Below are 17,894 nucleotides of genomic sequence, written 5' to 3' on the forward strand. Positions count from 1 at the left end.
GCCGCATCAACACAAGTTGACAGACAATTATGTCACAAATCAGAGCCTGTAAAAACCAAAAGGAAGCACATTATTTAGAAGACTTACATTGACTGGACGCAATCAGTTAAAAATGATTTCATTGCAGCCCATTTTGTAGCTGTCGTCTGAAGCACCGCCGCTCAATACGGGGACACTTTCAAGAATTGTTTTCCCCATTAGTTAGTCAAACCTAAAATGATGGGAAACTACAGAGTGCGGGTAGAAAAACACCAAAGGTTCGTACATTCAAAGCAATAGGTTTTTAAAATCCTTTATCACAGATAGCAAATAAATGCAGTGAGCAGTTCAACAAAAGAGTTGGATTTTTTCCATTTAAGTAACGTCTACAGGCTGAAATAAATCTATTGAGACTTTTAAAAGAAAATTACAATGACTGGACAAAGACTTAAAGATTCACTCCCACACAATGTTTGATAACAGACTTATTTGCTCTCTGTCAGAGAAACAGCCAGCAGCCTGTTTGATTAGCTTAGCACATAGACTGGATCACACAGTCTGGATGTGAGCCGGCGGAAACAGGCAATAAAACCTGCCTACAAAGCTCTCCAATGAACATGTCATATCTCCTTTGTTTAATACATAAAAACGCAAACGTATAATGTGAATGTACGGCTGGGCTCAAATATTTCTTGGCTTTCAGCCCCAACAATACAGCCCACAGCTAAAAACAGTCCAGAACATAAACACCCATTAGATGAACAATTGTCATTTTTACACTTTGATATTCGTATAGATTAAACAAATGAGATGTAACATGTTAAATCGTGAGCTTTAGAGGTGCTGTTAAGTGGATTTTTATTTCATTTGTTTCCCCTATATCTAGTTTTGTAAGCTTAACTGATCAGCCGTTGCTTCAGACACATTAGATAGTGGTGTCAATCTTCTCATCCGACGGTCGGCAAGAAAGCAAATAAGCGTATTTCAAAAATGCTGAACTGCTCGTCCGATCGTTCCTCGACAACCAGTGAGGAACCACGAAGGCAGATTACATGCTGTACCTGCATGTACTAACAGGACAACATTTTGCTGTCTGCCACTGAATTTTAAAAGGATGACTTTTAAGGTGTTTACTGCAACATCAACACCAGCCAGCGTCAAAAAGCTTCCTCCTTCTCCGTTAGATGATGCATCGTTTACATCAGAGGTTGCACAACACTCCATGCACCAAACTGAATTTCTCAAGTAGCACTTCCCCCTGCAGATACCGATGATATTTTACGTAAAATAAGATTCAATGATTTAGCATTGAAATAGCCTCAGAAATGATAGATAACAACAACAACATAAGGCTGCTGCTTCAAAATCAAACAATACCTTTACATATACTTCTATAAATGGTGCCATGCTGTTGCTAAAATGCCGACTCCAACTCCTTTTCAGCACTGAAATGTTCGTCCGAACGGTCAGGTGTCGTTTGCCTCTTGACTGCTTGCTGGACTTTGTAGTTTTTTCTGAATTCCACTCCCTCCGCTTGCAAAAATCACAGACTGAGGAGTTTTAATCCGACTGCGTCAAGCTAACGTTGTGCTGCATCGGAGGTGATGTGACGTCACACTATGAGGCTCATGCACACGGCACCATTGTTCTCTCCAATATTTAAATGATTAACAACTAATTTTGACATCACTGTAATGCGATGTATGTATGTAATAACTCAGTTGGAGTACATTTGTTTGACCATCATTGACATACCAGTAAAACCAGTCATGAATAGCAGGAACATCAACGAGCAAATAAATCTCTCCTGATTAACCAGCTTGAGCTTGTTCAGCACACAAACACCATGAGCTGCACCATTACCGGCTTATACAGCAACTCATTTACGCCTCATCTTGACAGCCCTGACAGGATTCTGCTTCCACTTGTGTGTACATTTGTGTGAAGGTCCCGAGCAGCTGCCAAGAGAGCAACGGCAGGCCGCAGTCAGATGCAGCCGCATGCAGGAGTCAGAAGCAGCTGCTTTATGGAGTTCAGGTGGAGAAGAAGTCATATACACTGTGAAGAAGAGTGTTAACTAACACCCTGTACAGGAAGACTGTGAAGTGTGCTCTGCGGAAGAAGGTTGCGTAAAGGTACTTCACTGCTCCACAACACAACCAACACGTCATCTCGAACCCTTCGATACATGTGTGCGTGTGTGAATACATCTCTGCGTGTGTGTGTGTGTGTGTGTGTGCATAACATCGAACGTGAGATTATCCCTCAGTGCGAGATGGAAAACACTTGTGCTGTGAATCCACTTGTGCTTGATGCTGCAGTCTAACCGGTCAGTGAGAGCGTCAGGATTTTGAGATGCTCTGTGACAGGAGCAACAGCAGCTGGCTTTCTGGAGAACATTAGAAAGCTGCTGCATGTCTGAGCAGTTACAGGAAAATTACGCTCTGTTGAAGAATTCAATTCATGTCTAAATACCATCACACACGTTGCCTGGATTCTTCTGACTGCATAGCTCAGTCAGAAGAAAGAAGCTGGACCGCAAGTAAAACATGAGCCATGTTGATGTCGCAAACTCACAATATTCACAGCAACTCAGAGCAAATCTGTTTCCCTCCACTTTAGCAGCTTGGATAGATTTGTCCAGTTGAACACAAACAGAAAGCTTTAACACTGAAGATGCACTCGCATTTAATATATACAACCAATGTTCTGCTACGTCGCTGCAGATATTTAGCAATAATAATCTGTAGTTGTAAAAAAAAAAAAAAAAAAACATCACTAAACAACAATGAGCTCTGAACTATAGCAGCTGAAACTGTAAATGAAGACATGTTTTATAGTGCATATTTTTCTGTTGGGTGCTGTTGAGTTCGACCTTGTAATTGTACAGTCCAAATATATTAAGTGTACCTAACCTACAGCAATGAGGTCATGAGTCACTGCTTGCATTTCCAACAAGAGACTAACTGCAGACACATGAAATTATTGTTTTACAGTACAGTGAATATGGCACAGCTGACTTCAACTAAACATAAACTTGGCCTTTTTTCTCCCCAGTGTTATGAGGGGGAATACCATTGCTTTAAATACTTTGTTAATACATAGGTACACATGGGAGTACTTACGCACTAGCCCAGATGGTGGACCCTCTAATTTGAAATCCAAGGGTATAATTAAGAGACAAAAAAAATTAAAAAGGAAAGCACGAGGATTTGCTGCTTCGACATGAAACGCGGCACAAATTACAGCAAGGGGAAGCTTGGTTTGTGCGGTCATCATTATTAGATATTCACATTCAAACAAAATATTCTCCGGGAAGGCGCTTTGAAAGGGGATCCGGCTGTAACTTTGAAGTTCCGCAGAGAGACGACGGGCCTACCCCTTTGCGTATTAATCTGAATTTGATAGCAAATTAAACGGATATCAGATGACTGAGCCGAAGGTTTCAAGTTCAATCCGGGGGGAACCGATGTCTGAACGGTTCAATTAAAAAGCAACAATAGCCAGCAGCGCAGTGCGTGTGTGATGGAAATTAAAAAAACAAAAAAAACAGCGCATATTTTGTGCCACAAAACTGCAACAAATTAAACAGACTATGCTTTGACTGGTTGAGAACAACATAATAGAGAGTCTTTATTATTTGTAAACATTTTCAGATTCACATGAACCCTCGTTTGGTTTGGATCATACCGCGGGACCTGTAGGACACCTTCGGATGCGGTCCGGAGCAGTGTGTGGAGGTGACAGAGTCACACCTGATCAGACCAGTGACTGCCCTCACATCAGGCTTCACGCGAAAGAACAACACGATGTCCTCCTTGTGCCGTGGATGCACTCTGTAAACCTCTTCATTAAATAGCTCGTGCAGTTTGGGAAACAATGCTGTCGTGGGATTTGGACCGAGGCGATTAACTATGAATGAAGTTACAGCGACTGCGAGCCGTGGCATGTTCGATGTGCCACCGAAAAAGAAAATGTCATTATGACATGGGGGCTACTTTTTTATTTATTTTTGTGTTGTGTTTTGTAGTATTTCTACGGGATAGGAGTCTTATAGGAAGGAGCAGAGAGTAACTTTGGAGACGCTGCCTCCAACACTTTTTTTTTTAATTTTTTTTTACCAGAATTCTCCCAGAAGGAAAAGGCGAGAAGAGAAGTTTGACTTACCGGTGTCGAAATGACCGAAAGCCGCGGCAGAAATAAACCCAGCGAAAAGAAGGGCAGATGTGACGGTCCGGGAATCCATCGTGTGATTAAAGAGTCTGAAGTGGCTCTCAGGTGGAGTGCAGGCTGACGGACGGATGCGCACACCGGCGGGCTGCTGGGCTGGCGGACTAAAACTGGCTGCTGGACTTGAGTGTCTTGAGTCTATGCAGGAGTTGCGATTTGGCCTGGCGTTATAAGTCCCTGAACTTCAAGGCAGCTCCTATAGCTACTACTACACTGACACCACAAAGACGATACCAGATAGTAGAAAACAGGGATCCTATTTCCAACCCATGTGACAGGAAATAGGGGCAATGGATTCAACCTGCAGCGCCGGGGAAACGGCAGAGAGAAAAGAGGAGGAGGAGGAGGAGGAGGAGGACGGAGGGAGGGTGGCGGTGCTGGAGTTTGGAAGGTGGACTCAGAGGTGCAATGGACAGCAGGTCCGTACAGTAAAAACTGGATTTAAAACATGTTCCTGCCTTTAAGACCCGGTGATAAGTTTAATATGAACACAGCACTGAGGAATATCAACAGAAAAGTATTCCAGGAAGTCAAAACTATTTTCTTTTGTGATATTACTGGTATAGAGTTGATGTCATACTGCATGACAGTTCACTGGGAAAATGCCATTGGAGCACCAGACACATTAAATCACGTCTGACATATTGTAAGAATTTTGTTGTTTAAAGTTGATGTCTAAATCTAATGAGGATTCCAGCTGGGTTTGGTCATAGGCTTTTAAACTGCACACAAGTCAGAGCACCAACGCAACACATTGCTTTAGTGTAGAAAAGGTGACAAGTGCGTGATTTGCACATGATCCCTGCACAGCAGAATTTAAAGAATAATCCCATTTTGTATTACAATGCAGATTAATTAAGATGTGGATGAGGCTGGGGAAATTACTTAAGAATATCTTTGAAAAGAAATTAAATTTTTGTTCCTTCTTGTTCCAAAGAAATGTGATCACAAAATGTACATTATGATTTCCTAATTTGGGATTATTTTTTTTTTACCCTAATAATGAAACCTCAGACGCCATTTAAGGAATCAGACTTCTTTCTTGCTTCAGTCCAAACAGTAGTCATGCAGATTTCTCCACAGTAATAAGTGAAATTGATTTTATACAAATGAGCAGATTATGTTCGAATTTCAGGCATTCATTTTAAAACTGGTGGTATGTTTACATGAATGGTTCTTCGTACAGAAAAGCCCACATTTAGAATACATAATGAGGCAGTGAAAAAAAATAATTGAATGACATTTCCTCTGCATGTCTCCACTAAATATCCTATCCTATTCACGGGGTAGAAACAGGTGCACTGAGTGTGTCTTTGCCTCTCACTCCTTTTTAGCCATTTCAGAAGTCGTTGGATCTTCGGTGCGAAACAGCACCCTCATGTGTTTCACTGCCAGAACCAAGCTGCTCCGTGAAAAAGTGTCCAAGCCAAAAGCAGCCACTTAACCTAAAAATAGACAATCCAGAATGATCTCACCACTCTCGAAGAAAAAAAAAAAAAAAGCCCAACATTTATTTTGCCAAAACCGACGGGGTTGAGATGGGGTGCACTGGGAAAGTAATCTAGCATGACGTGTGCCCTTTTGAGAAATGTAAGTGCATGGCCTTGAGATACTGGCTGCTTCACTAGTGTTACTGAAAGACTGAAACTGTTGGAGGGAAGGACATTTCTACCGAACTGACAGTTTGTGATTGCTGTACCTCAGATGTCTGACCTTTTCTGAGGCTGCATGACAGGCAGATATAAAGTTTTCAGTCTATGTGACATTAAAGACATTAACTATCCGGTGGTGAAAAGTACATTTGTTCAGTTACTGTACTTAAGTACAGTTTTTATGGTACCTTTCTGCTACTTTATTCTTCTATGTCCTTCAAGAGTCGATGCTTTTATGTTGCAGTTATACGTTCAGTGCAACTCAAGATACATAGCATCCAAATCATTGAAGATTAGATCTTTTCTTGTAGATACTATATATACTTAAGATACTTAAAGTGCATTTGGCTGATAACACCTCTGAAGGCTCCAGCTAACAATTATTTTCATGAATTAATTAACGTAACAATTATTTTCCAGAGGCAATATTGATGTTTAGATGTTTTGTTTTTTTGACCAGCGGTCCAAACTCCAAACATATTTGATTTACTATTATAAAAAACAAAATAAACATTACAAACTGTACAAGTTTAAGAAACTTTAATTCGTCAGTTTGGCCAGTTTTGCATTAAAAAAAAAATTGCTTAATTAATTAACAAAAGTTTTGCAGCTCTGTATTTCAGTCACACTTTGAATGTTCCACATGAAAAGACCTGAATGCTTCTTTAAATTGTGAATATTATAAGTGATATGTTACATGGATGGCCTTTGTGCCAGACTGAATAAAAACTACTGTGTGTCCATATGAAAATGAACCTGAATTAGAGTCTTGTTATTACCGCCCATCTCCCCTGTGCAGCATCACAGACTGATAGTCTGTGATGCTGCACAGTTTTGGTAGCAAGGCTTCCTTTGTCTTCTTTGTCTCTCTCTTTCTGTGTGTATGTGTGAGTGTGTGTGTGTCTGATGACATGCTGGGCTTGTCTGTACACGCTGCCTGGCCACATTCCTTGTGGTCTGCTGTAGTTACTGTTATTCTGTTCTGTCTTTTTGCTCTCTCCAGATCAAACTTGGCACTTCCACAAATAAAATTCACACTTTATTTTTTGGGCATTTTGCCTTCTAGGCCGTTTGACTGTGTTACTTCATGTCAGATAACTGTATCCGAAGTTTCTTACAGCACCATGTGTGTAGATGTTGAGCATGGGTGGCCACAGTGGAGCCCCTCACCCGTGTAGTGTGTCCTGCCTGTTGAGTTACGCAAGATAGGGGCTGGAGGTCACAGCAGGAATAATCCACTGAGATGTATTAAAAAGTACTTCAGCATCCTTGACCTGCCTGCTGATGGGAAGTTATGCATATTTGAATTCGGAGTTGGCCCAGATGCCTTGAATTCACAAATTCAGGAGCCAAGACAGTCATGTCTGTGTTCTCTCTTGGGTAAACATGAGCGCCTAGCTCTGAATCTTAATGCCACATTCCTCTCCTTTGTTGTCCAAACTATTTCTCCTTCTGGGCTTTTGTAATTGGCATACGAGAGAACACTGTTATATAATACATTAGGTTCTCAAATCTCTTTTCACTATGAAAAATGCTAAACACACATTTTAAAAACACTCACTCTGCTTTTCCTCACTGTGAGATTAATAAAGTCAAATCTAAATCTGATCATCTTGTGCCATGAAGATGGTTTTGTGTTTATTATTCAATTTTCCCTCTGGCACTGACATTATATCAAATTCTATTTGTGTAAGTATTTAATCATAATTAAAAAGTTAAAAGCAGCATTTCTACTAAAAAATTATATTCCAGTTCTTCAACACACTCTGTCAGCAGGGTTCATTAAAACTCATCTGAAACTACTTTGACAAACATATTCACACAGGGATGGTGGACATCCAAAGCTTGGTCACTGGTATCTTTGGGTTTTTAACTTGTTTGTTGGATGTCATGCTTGAGTAAATTGTAAATGGCTTCTAAATGGTAAATGGTCTGCACTTATATAGCGCTTTATTACTAAGCAGTCTTGAAGCATTTTACAAATGTTTCCCATTCAGCCATACATTCACACACATGAACAGGAGGAGCTGGGGATCGAACGGCCAGACTTTCAACTCCTGGGCAACTCACTCTACCATCTGAGTATAAAGCAATTCCAGTGAAAACTGATCACTGTCTATTGCTCTGTGGATTATATTAAAAAAGCAGGATTATTTTTTGGGAGAAAATTGCTGTTGGAAAACAAAATCTACAATGTTCAACAGGATTTTTGTTGGAAGGACAACAGGAATATCAAAGATTCAAATCTCACAATTTGAGTACATAAAAAACAAAACTACAAGTAAGAAAGCAAACTTCTCTTTTGTTAATTTTACTGACCCAATCCTTAAAATGTTCCAGTAGGTGCACGCAACACTTCTCAGGCTAAATTTAGGGGAATGAAGTGTGTCTTGTCCTCCAATGAAAAGACTTCTCAGTTGTTGTTTTTTCTTCTGTTTTTGGCAGCAACGTGACAAGAGGAAGGATGATGATTTTGTCTCCCTGTTTGACATCAATACTGAGTCACTGTTTGCTGTCGGGATCATTCTCCTCAGTGTCAAAATAATCTCTGCCATCGCTTGACTCATTACATTAATTAAAAACAAAACACCGTGGCACACACACTGACGCACAACTTCTTGTGTCTACTCCTATGGGGGACACAGTGAGTCAATGCGATTACTCAACCAAAGCATCTGGTTGTTGTTTGAAGTCTGTGCGACCCGGCCAGCACCCCCAATCCGCCAACACACACACACACACACACACACACACACACACACACACACACACACACACACACACACACACACACACACACACACACACACACACACACACACACACACACACACACACACGGCCACATCAGTGTCTATATGATCTACATCATTAGTGGTTGCATATGCAGCACAACACACATTACAGTGTCACTGTCTGACCCCAGCAAAGGTCCGCTACAGTGGGCTTCCCTTGACAAATGACTGCCTCTGGCCCTTTCTGTACCACCAACCACCATCTTGTCTCAACTCTCATCCCCTACACACACACACACACACACACACACACACACACACACACACACACACACACACACACACACACACACACACACACACACACACACACACACACACACACACACACACACACACACACCTGTACAGGCCCCTGAGCTTCCCCGCGTTCAAAGCCGAGATGAAAGCGAACGTTTACATCCAGCCACCACCTGCCCCTCCTCCCCCGCCTCGCCACACACACACACACACACACACACACACACACACACACACACACACACACACACACACACACACACACACACACACACACACACACACACACACACACACACACACACTCCATTGACACACAAAGTAGTCATCCATCTTGCTCAGCCTCCCGGGTCTCTAATTAGGCTCCGGGTGGGTGACACCCTGTGGAATGTTTATTGTAACTTCATGCAGCTTTATCTTCTTTAAAAGAAAGACAAAAAAAAAGAGGAGGAGAAGGAACATAAAACAGACACAGAGGCAGAGAAAGAATGAGAGGTGGATGGAACACAATAAAATATCTATCAGGAATAATCCTATTTGATTGATGAGACTTTATTCAAACTTGGGGCATTTTTGTAACTGCTCAGATCTGAGAAAAGTTAGAAAGATTAAATAATAAACAACGGGGAAGAAACACAAACAGTACAACAATCAGATAGGTAGTTTATCTAGATTCTCTAAACTACTTCTTTGGTGGTTCAATTGAAAGTAAGCTCATAAGGCTATAATAGTCCCTGAGTGCACACACCCAGGTAATACAGTCATATAAAAGCTGAACTAGAAAGTCTGTCTGTAAACTGGGCTGGATGTTCACAACAGTCAGTTCTGATGGAGGTTACTGTTTTGCTTTGTTTTCTTTAAATTTAGGGTTTAGGATAAAAACACGTCTGCCCTCAGGTTTCTTGTCCTGTCAGATTTCTTTCTAACAAAGTCAACGTACTCTTGGCAGTGAGTGGATTTTGGCAGTGAGTATTGGCCTCGCCGCGCCGACCGTCGCTCACAGCTTTGGTTTTCTTCCCTGTGAAATACAGTCTGGCAACCCGGCTCATATTAGCGTTTGCGCCACCACTCTGAAGGGCGGACCAATCAGCGACCAGTGTCGCTGGTTAACCGTGCTTGTCCCGCCCCTCTTTAACTGTGATTGGACGGCTGGGGAAAGTGACGAGCGCATGCAGCGTTATTTTACAACCTCCGCTGACCTGAAAATATCGCAGAATAATCAGTGTTAAGCGCAGAATAAACATTCAGCACCTTGTTAAGCTTCTTGTGTTCATTAATACAATCTAAAAATATGCTGTACGCTTCGGTAGACACGGCCGTAGGGAGTTGCAGAGTGTCGGCTGGTTTCGGCGCAGGCTGATTGGTTGAAATCAACTTGAGGCCACGCCTAGTAGCCGATGATGGAAAGACGATTCCCTGTGGAGGATGACCAGACCATATTTACAGGGGGAAAATGTTCACACCAGGCTAGGTGAGTACAATCTTATTATTACAAATAGAAACTATACGAAAATGAAAATTTTATAAATTGTATGTATCCATGTACCAGCACAGATAAGGCAATAAAACCAGAAACACACAAACCTAATAATATTACAAAATAGAATGATTCTTTTAGATGACATCCTGCAGGGGTTGATGGGATTCCTTTACCTTCGGACGTTAGCATTGGTTTGTTTGTCGAGTTTGATCAGAGGGTGAGAGGAGGAAAAACTGTGAGCACCAGAGGAAACAGCCTGGCAGCGCCTCAGCCCAGCTTTAGCTAACTTTTTAGCCACACTGAATGCTGGCCATTCATGTTTCTTGCGCCTCGTCCATCAAGCTCAAAGGGCAAACACACTGAAGGCCTCAAAAGTTTCACAACCAAACCAAAAACCAAACCAAAAGCATCATGTCCCTTGTAAACCAAAGTCTGGTCCCTGCATAAGTAATCATTCCATTTTTAGGAAATCCCATAAAAATGACTGATTTATTGGGTGATGCAATACAGTTTACGTGAAAAAGGGTGGAAACAGTAGCAGTGGTGCTGAGAAATTATCATAAAAACATGACAAAGATTATTTATTGGTTGTGATTTAATCAAGATTTCATTTTAAATACCTTTAAACCCCAATGCAGTGTTCCTCTAGGAAGCCATAAGTCAGGATTACATACGACCTATTAAAATATAATGGACAAATGTAAAAAAAAATATGTGGTACGTAAACCAATAAAACAATGTTCTATAATGTTAAAACATTAATGGATTAATATATGTGTCACATCCCCCACCATTGCTAAAACTCATCCAATTTAATGGTATGATTTTTTTTTCACCTGTGAATTTAAATCTTTATACAATGATATTTGTTGTCTGGTGGTATTAGAACGAGCTGTAAACACAAACATATTATCACCTTAGCACCTCGCAAAACTTGGCAAATGTCTGCCCATTTACCACCAAAAACAAAGTAACATTAGCATTAATATGGAGTGAAGTTTCTGCCCACATGACGAATCAAAGTCCACTATCTTGTCTCCATTCAGCTGTTTTCCAACTCCTAACAGAAATATGTCTCTTTAGCTCTTAAATGCTCCTTTATATTCACTAGATAGTCACTAACTGTCTCTGACTGTTGCTGTGGTTCATTTGTCTGGACTATGGCAAGAACAATGTGTCAGAAGCCGACCTGCAGGTTCATTGAAACGGCTCATCGGTGGAATGCAAAGGTAGTTTGAATGAATTGGAGAAGTCAACATGACTGTTCAGCAGAGGCTCATGAACAAGGCACTGCTTGCATTTTGAATATCAGTGCAAGGTGAATACGGAGGACGTAGGGACAGTGGCACTGAAATAAAACGGCACTATATTCACATCAGCTTAACTATTCAGCACTCGTGTACATAAAAAAAGCAGAGCCTATCTTACAGTAAAATATATCTTTGCAATAACTCATCGCAGACCAAAAAAAAAAGAAGCCAGAAGCCAGTGATTCCCGACATAAAGTTCCCCCCCGTGGACCGGTTTGTCGGAATCCTCCTGACATGGATGTTTGTTGTGGGCTGACAATGACTACATCTGACTCACACACAGGAAGAGCTGCTAATAGTAGCGGAGCATCTGCAATATGCCCTGTATCTACTTAGAGAACAATATGGAGCACAGAAGAGCAAAGTCGTGGTACCAAAGCTTGAACTGAGCCTCTCGACAACAACAATAATAGTTTTCACTTGATACAAATCCTAAACAGCTACATGGAAATTGTAAGAAACCTTGTTTGGCTGAAACAGACCAAATTCAAATTACCGGAGCGTTTTCTTTACATTTAGAAGTGGTGTGTTTTCTTTTTAGAGTTGTCTGAGAGTCTTCAAAGGATGTAGAAAGTGATCACCACACTGAATCAACCTCAATTCAAATGCTGTTTTGCAGCACAAACAATTCCAGAGGGTTCAGCTTTGTGGGGCATATTGAGGCCAGACTTGTTTTTACACTGCGCCGCTTCATTCCCACGTCAGACTCGACAACATCGCAAACATCCTGTGATGGGTGTCTTTTTGCAGTTCAGCCTTTCAGGGAGATACAACCACAATTCACCATGTGCATAATGTAACCTGCTGATGGGAAACATACTTTGAGGATGCATACTTAGGTATGGCTACACTGTTTACAAGAGCTCAACAGAAAGAAGATGTCGAGAGTTTTGACGTCAGACTTAATTTCAGCAGCTAAACATTTTGTGGCCAAGTGGAAACAGGACCTCAGGTCTACAGAGTCACATAATACTGACACAATCCATGAATCCACTTTCAAGCCACAGAATTCAGGGACAAACGGATGTTCAAACTATAAACGAGGCCATCCCTGACACAGTTGATGCTAAGACACCATGTTGTGCTGATGTTTGGCAGGTCTCCCACTAAATCTCACTCTCATTTTGAAATGAAGCTAGTGAGGGAAAACTGTGTCCTCTGTGAAATCTCCCACTCAGTTCAGAAAGCATGACAAATCCCTGCCTGCAAATCAAAGGGTATCTGAAGGAAAAGAAAGATGGAGGATTTCAGTTTGCATCCATAACAGCTCAGCTCTGTTAAAGGTGATAAAACGGTGTCATCTGTTTAAAAAAACCTAAAAATAAATCAATTAAATCGTCAGTTCACCATTTTACATTGTGGTTATGTGCTGAACGACATCTTGGCGAGGACTAATTATTTTCTGGCCAAGAAATAACCAATATTCCCTCAAAGGTGGATTCCCAACAGGTGGGTTGCGACCCAAAAGTGGTCACAGGGCCATTTTGAGTGGGTCGCAGATGAGTACTATTTTAAGGAATTTCTGCTGAAGCACCTTTATGTTTTATTTTATGATGCAAGGTTCAGGCAAAACTATTGTGGTCACCTTAGTAGTTAGTTCTTATTCAAGCATTTGTAAACAGAGTTAGGATTAGATACATCTGTTTTTCTATTTCATTGTGAAATTAACTTTAGTTGCTGTTTTGTTGCACTTTTTGAAATGTATTTCATGTTTCTAAAAGTACATGAGGCCATCTTCCTGTAAAATATATTTAAGTGGCAAAAATAATTTGAATCGTGACCTAATAACTAACTAAAAAATGTGGCTCCTGAGGTTTCAGACACTTGAGAGCATCTGGCCGAGAGTAAACGGTGAATTGTCATATTAACCCTTCTGTTTTCACTTTGCTTCCCTTCTGAATTCTGTCTCTGACCAAAGTAAAGCTAACCAGCTAGCCTTGCCAAGCTACATATTTACCAGACAAAATGGGATCAAAAATGTTGTTTGAATCCCAACGAGAAAGCAAATACAAGTTTCATTGATTGATCAAAATCAGCACTTGAGTTACATATGCTGTGGTGAGCAGTGGTCAAAGAGCATCAGCGATTTCTTTACATGACTGAAACTTGAGCCGAGAAATTACACAACAGTTTGTCACAAATTATTTGGGAACGGAAAGAAGAAGCAGGGAGCCAAATCCAGAGTGTAGGGATGGTGGGGAACGACAATTGTGTTGTTGTGGGTGAGAAACTCTTGTGTTTTCAATGCACTGTGAGCGGGCACATTGTCATTTTGGAGAACCCAAGTGCCATTGCGCTACAGCTCAGGTTGTTTTCAGCGATTGTTTTCCCACATACGCCTCAGAACATCACAGTAGAGCTCGGTGTTGACAGCCTGACCCTTGGGCGTGAATTCACGGTACACAACCCCACGAATGTCAAAGGAAAAACACCTGACCTGAAGTGCCTTTTTTCTGTTTTGGACAGTGACGAGCTTCCCTTTGGAAATATGAATATCACTCAAAACACCTCTTCAGGCTCATTGCTTCATAGCCGTAGGCTTTCTGAAGCAATTTGAGGGTCTCCATAGTTTGGCAAAAAATCTGATGTGCGCCCTCTGGTAAAGTCTACAGAGAAATTGCGGACGGATCTGAAACACTGTTTAAGAAAGCATGTGTAACTTAGGAATTGAACTTTAACAAGCAATGCAAGTTGGGGTACTTACTCATGTAGGTTAAAAGCTTCTGTGTTCAGAGACACAGATCTGCATACATAGCTTGCGGTGACTTAACAGGAACAGTGTCTAGCTTCAGGGCCTTTAAGTCAGATGTGAGGGAATAAATAGAGTATAGTTGGAAAGCTTAATATGCGGTAAATGCAATAATAATCATTCTAAAAGTTCAAGTTATTGCATTCATGTCACACAATATGCATGGGTGAAAAGTGTTTTATTATTTTCTTGTTTAACTAAATTAATCTGTGAAAAGACAAAAAAAAAAAAAGTTTTTAATTAGAGTTAAAACTGCTGAGTTTCTTGATATAAAATGTTTTGAAACTGGAATCAGTGAATGTCTGACATTTTAGCTTGACAGATGACTGAAGCAACAGTAACTGTTTTACTGTAGCTTTGCAATCTACAATGAATGTTTTCTGTTTTCAAGCTAAAGTTGTGTGACCAAAAAAAACCATTTGAAATACCTACATAGAGCACTGAGTTGTTTAAATTTACAGCCGAAGTAAAGCGATGTTGTAAGTATCACATGTCAATCAAAGTGTGAAAGTAATTCCTGCATCAAAATCAATTTCCAGCAGATCAGAGTCTGAATATCAGGACTGAAACAAAATGGAGCTCCTCTACCTGTATATAAACATCATTACCAAGAAATGAATCTGATGATACTGTGGCTGCAGTGTCTTCTCAATCAGTGCAGAGCTGAGTGAGGACAGGGGTATGAATACTTATGAGATCTTTGACCTTGTGGGTTCAGACACACTGAGGAGGAGAAAACAAACGATGAATCACAGCTGTAATAATTCATAATGTGACAGAGAGAAAAATGCGGGACCTTCAACGCCCCGGTGATATTAATCGCACATTCACAAGCAGGTATAATGTTTACACAGACACAAACAGAGAGGAACAATCAGAGACACCGCAAGCAAGTGTGTCTAGACAGTAAACAATATCTGCCTCCAGCGCCTGAGAATGTGGGCTAACAAGACACAAAACCAAGAGCACAGGTCTTGAAAGTGAGTAAACATAATCTCCACAAACAAACAGTAAATTGATCATTTCATATAAAATCAATAAACTGAGAAATCTATCTATCTGAACCAGAATAAATAATAGTAAAAAAAATAAAATAATGCTGTAATCATTGAATATTAAAACGTTCCTGATTAAAGCACTGATGTCAGTAAATGCAAAAGATGAGAGGGAAACAAGTCTGGGCTCGTATTAACCGATATGGCTTCATTTTAACGATATGTACACTGTATGTGTGTGGTGTCTCTGTGCTACTGCTCACAGGGCTTCAGACTACGTGCACACCCACACAGAGACACACACAAACAAATCCTGAGAAAAAAAAGGCCATGTACAGAGAACAGAGATTTTATTCTTTCTTTATCTGTGCATCGTGCAAGTTCAGTGCGTGATAAGGAGAAAAAGGGGGGGGGGAACACAAACCAAGTATTGAGGAATATGCGCCTTTTGAAGTTGTCTTTCTTCTTGGAATTAGTTTTGGCGTAACGCGGCTAGTTAAGCAGATCATTAAGTGTAATGGTTGGTGAGGATTGCAGAGCTTTATCTGTGATGGGAAGAACAAAGTTCTCGATGATCTGGGGGATTCTGGAGCTGGGTTTGATGGGAATTCCCATGCCTGCTGGAACAGTTTACTTTGAAACATTTTGATCTGTGCTAACAGACAGGTGCTATCATAAATCTGGAGGCAGGGAATTACTGACTCAGCTTTACATACTGAGACTCAAGGTATATGGGGATAAAGTTATACTTTGACAGATTATATCTAGAGACTGAAGCTTCTCCCCTGGACAGACGCAAGTATTTTAATGTCTGCCAGTGACATGTGTCAATACATGAAAAGAAAAAATAGGAAATTCATTTAAATTCTGCAATATATGCTGCACATGATATATATCCATCAAATAACATGATCAGTTAGGTGTTTGATCGGTGCTACATTCATTCTGCAGGCTGACAACAACCCCAAACATCCAGCCAGAGAAAGAAGAAACTATCTTGGGGAACAAGAAGAACAAGGAGTCACAGCTAGTGTGGCCCCCGATCTTAACGTCATGGAGTCAGTCATGGAATGGATGAAGGTTGATATGGTACAGAAAAACTGTGTACAAGGCAGGGAGAGGTCACGTTGCAACCCAGCCTCACTGCAAAACGTGAAATAGACACGCTGGTCCACCACAACAAAATGTAAAATAGCCACGCTTTAGGCGGTCTACGCGCGAGTTACATTTTTTGAACGGGTGAAACTTACACGCACGTAAATATCATGTGACCAAGGCCCTGCAACAGAGGCAACAAAAGACGAGGAGGGGTGGTTTGGTGGCATTAGTCACAGACTGCCATGCGGGACGATGAGGAAGTGCCGTTTTTTTCTCCTAACTGCAACCATGTTTTCTTTCCCTAATCCAATCCATGTTTTTACTTTTCCTTAACCCCGTCCAGGCTTTTATTTTTTCCTGAGCCCAACCACATGTTTAGCTAAAAGTTCCATTTTCCTCTGAATCCCATGGCTGAACGCATGCAGTTGGTTTCCTTTTCGTCCACTTCATAAAAATGTGTTACTTTCACGCCTAGACAACACAAAGCGTGACTATTTCACAGATGCTGGGTTGGACAACAAATATTGATTTGATTTAGTATTTTTCTGTTTACTACACTTTGTTCGGAGGTAATCGAATAATAAAATAACATCAGTGGTATTTGAAACGTGTCTGTTAGTACTTACAGTAAAACCTGTAACTATCTTTTAAAATGTAAAAATGTTAAACCTAAAAAACTTAATGCTTTAGCCAGTTCAGTATTGAGTAAATAGAAAACCATGCAACAATTGATCTCATGGTTGTCAATGGGTTTTAATCAAAGCAGATGGAAGCAAATCACAAAAGCTGCAGGTTGTCTTTCAGCCTGAAGAGATATGGAAAGCAAGGTTGTCACAGGACTGATGAGCTCGTATCTCTGAGGGCTGAACTCATTCAAAGGGAAGCCAACAAGCAGGACGAGGAACAACTTCATCTTTGCATGCCGTGAAGAAGTTCCAGGGCGCACATCTTTATTCATGAGAACAGTTGATCTGTGCGTAAAATAGTTGGTGTTCCTTTCATTTGCGAAATTAGAGTGATGTTGTTTGAGGATTATCACCACTAAAATGATTCTCAGGACAAGAATGAGCTTTGAAAATATTTACCCTCAAGGCATAAAAAGGTAAACAACAACAATTCTCTATTTATTTTCCTCCCCTCACTTCTCTTTTTGTCCGTGCACTCCACTGCTTTGCATTTGAATCACTAAGAATCAGGAACTCGCTTCCACCCAGCTCTTGTGTTTATGAAAACACAAGTTTCCAAGAGCCTGCAATGAATTTATATTTGGTACAAGTTGTGTGCATCTCACTCCCCTGGCAATGTGCCCCTCCACAAGCTTTCCATGGAGGTTTGTCCCCCAGTTTCCACAGTGCCGGCTGATTGA

General features: G+C 40.8%; 1 protein-coding gene across 2 annotated transcripts in view; it reads right to left on the reverse strand.

Moving 5' to 3' along the window:
• The window catches only part of kremen1 (kringle containing transmembrane protein 1), a 57,457-nt gene extending 52,942 nt beyond the window's left edge, over nt 1-4,515 (reverse strand). For both annotated transcript variants that reach the window (XM_069716381.1, XM_069716380.1), the window contains exon 1: nt 4,147-4,515. In XM_069716381.1, coding sequence (XP_069572482.1) covers nt 4,147-4,225 — 79 coding nt within the window. In that variant the 5' untranslated portion in view covers nt 4,226-4,515. The remainder of the gene's footprint in view (nt 1-4,146) is intronic.
• Nucleotides 4,516-17,894: the final 13,379 nt, after the last annotated feature.

This window comes from Brachyistius frenatus, unplaced genomic scaffold, assembly GCF_029030835.1.
Source record: "Brachyistius frenatus isolate BFR_SWC_R1_liver_20210118 unplaced genomic scaffold, ASM2903083v1 Contig_156, whole genome shotgun sequence".
In the NCBI taxonomy this organism is placed as follows: Eukaryota; Metazoa; Chordata; class Actinopteri; family Embiotocidae; genus Brachyistius; species Brachyistius frenatus.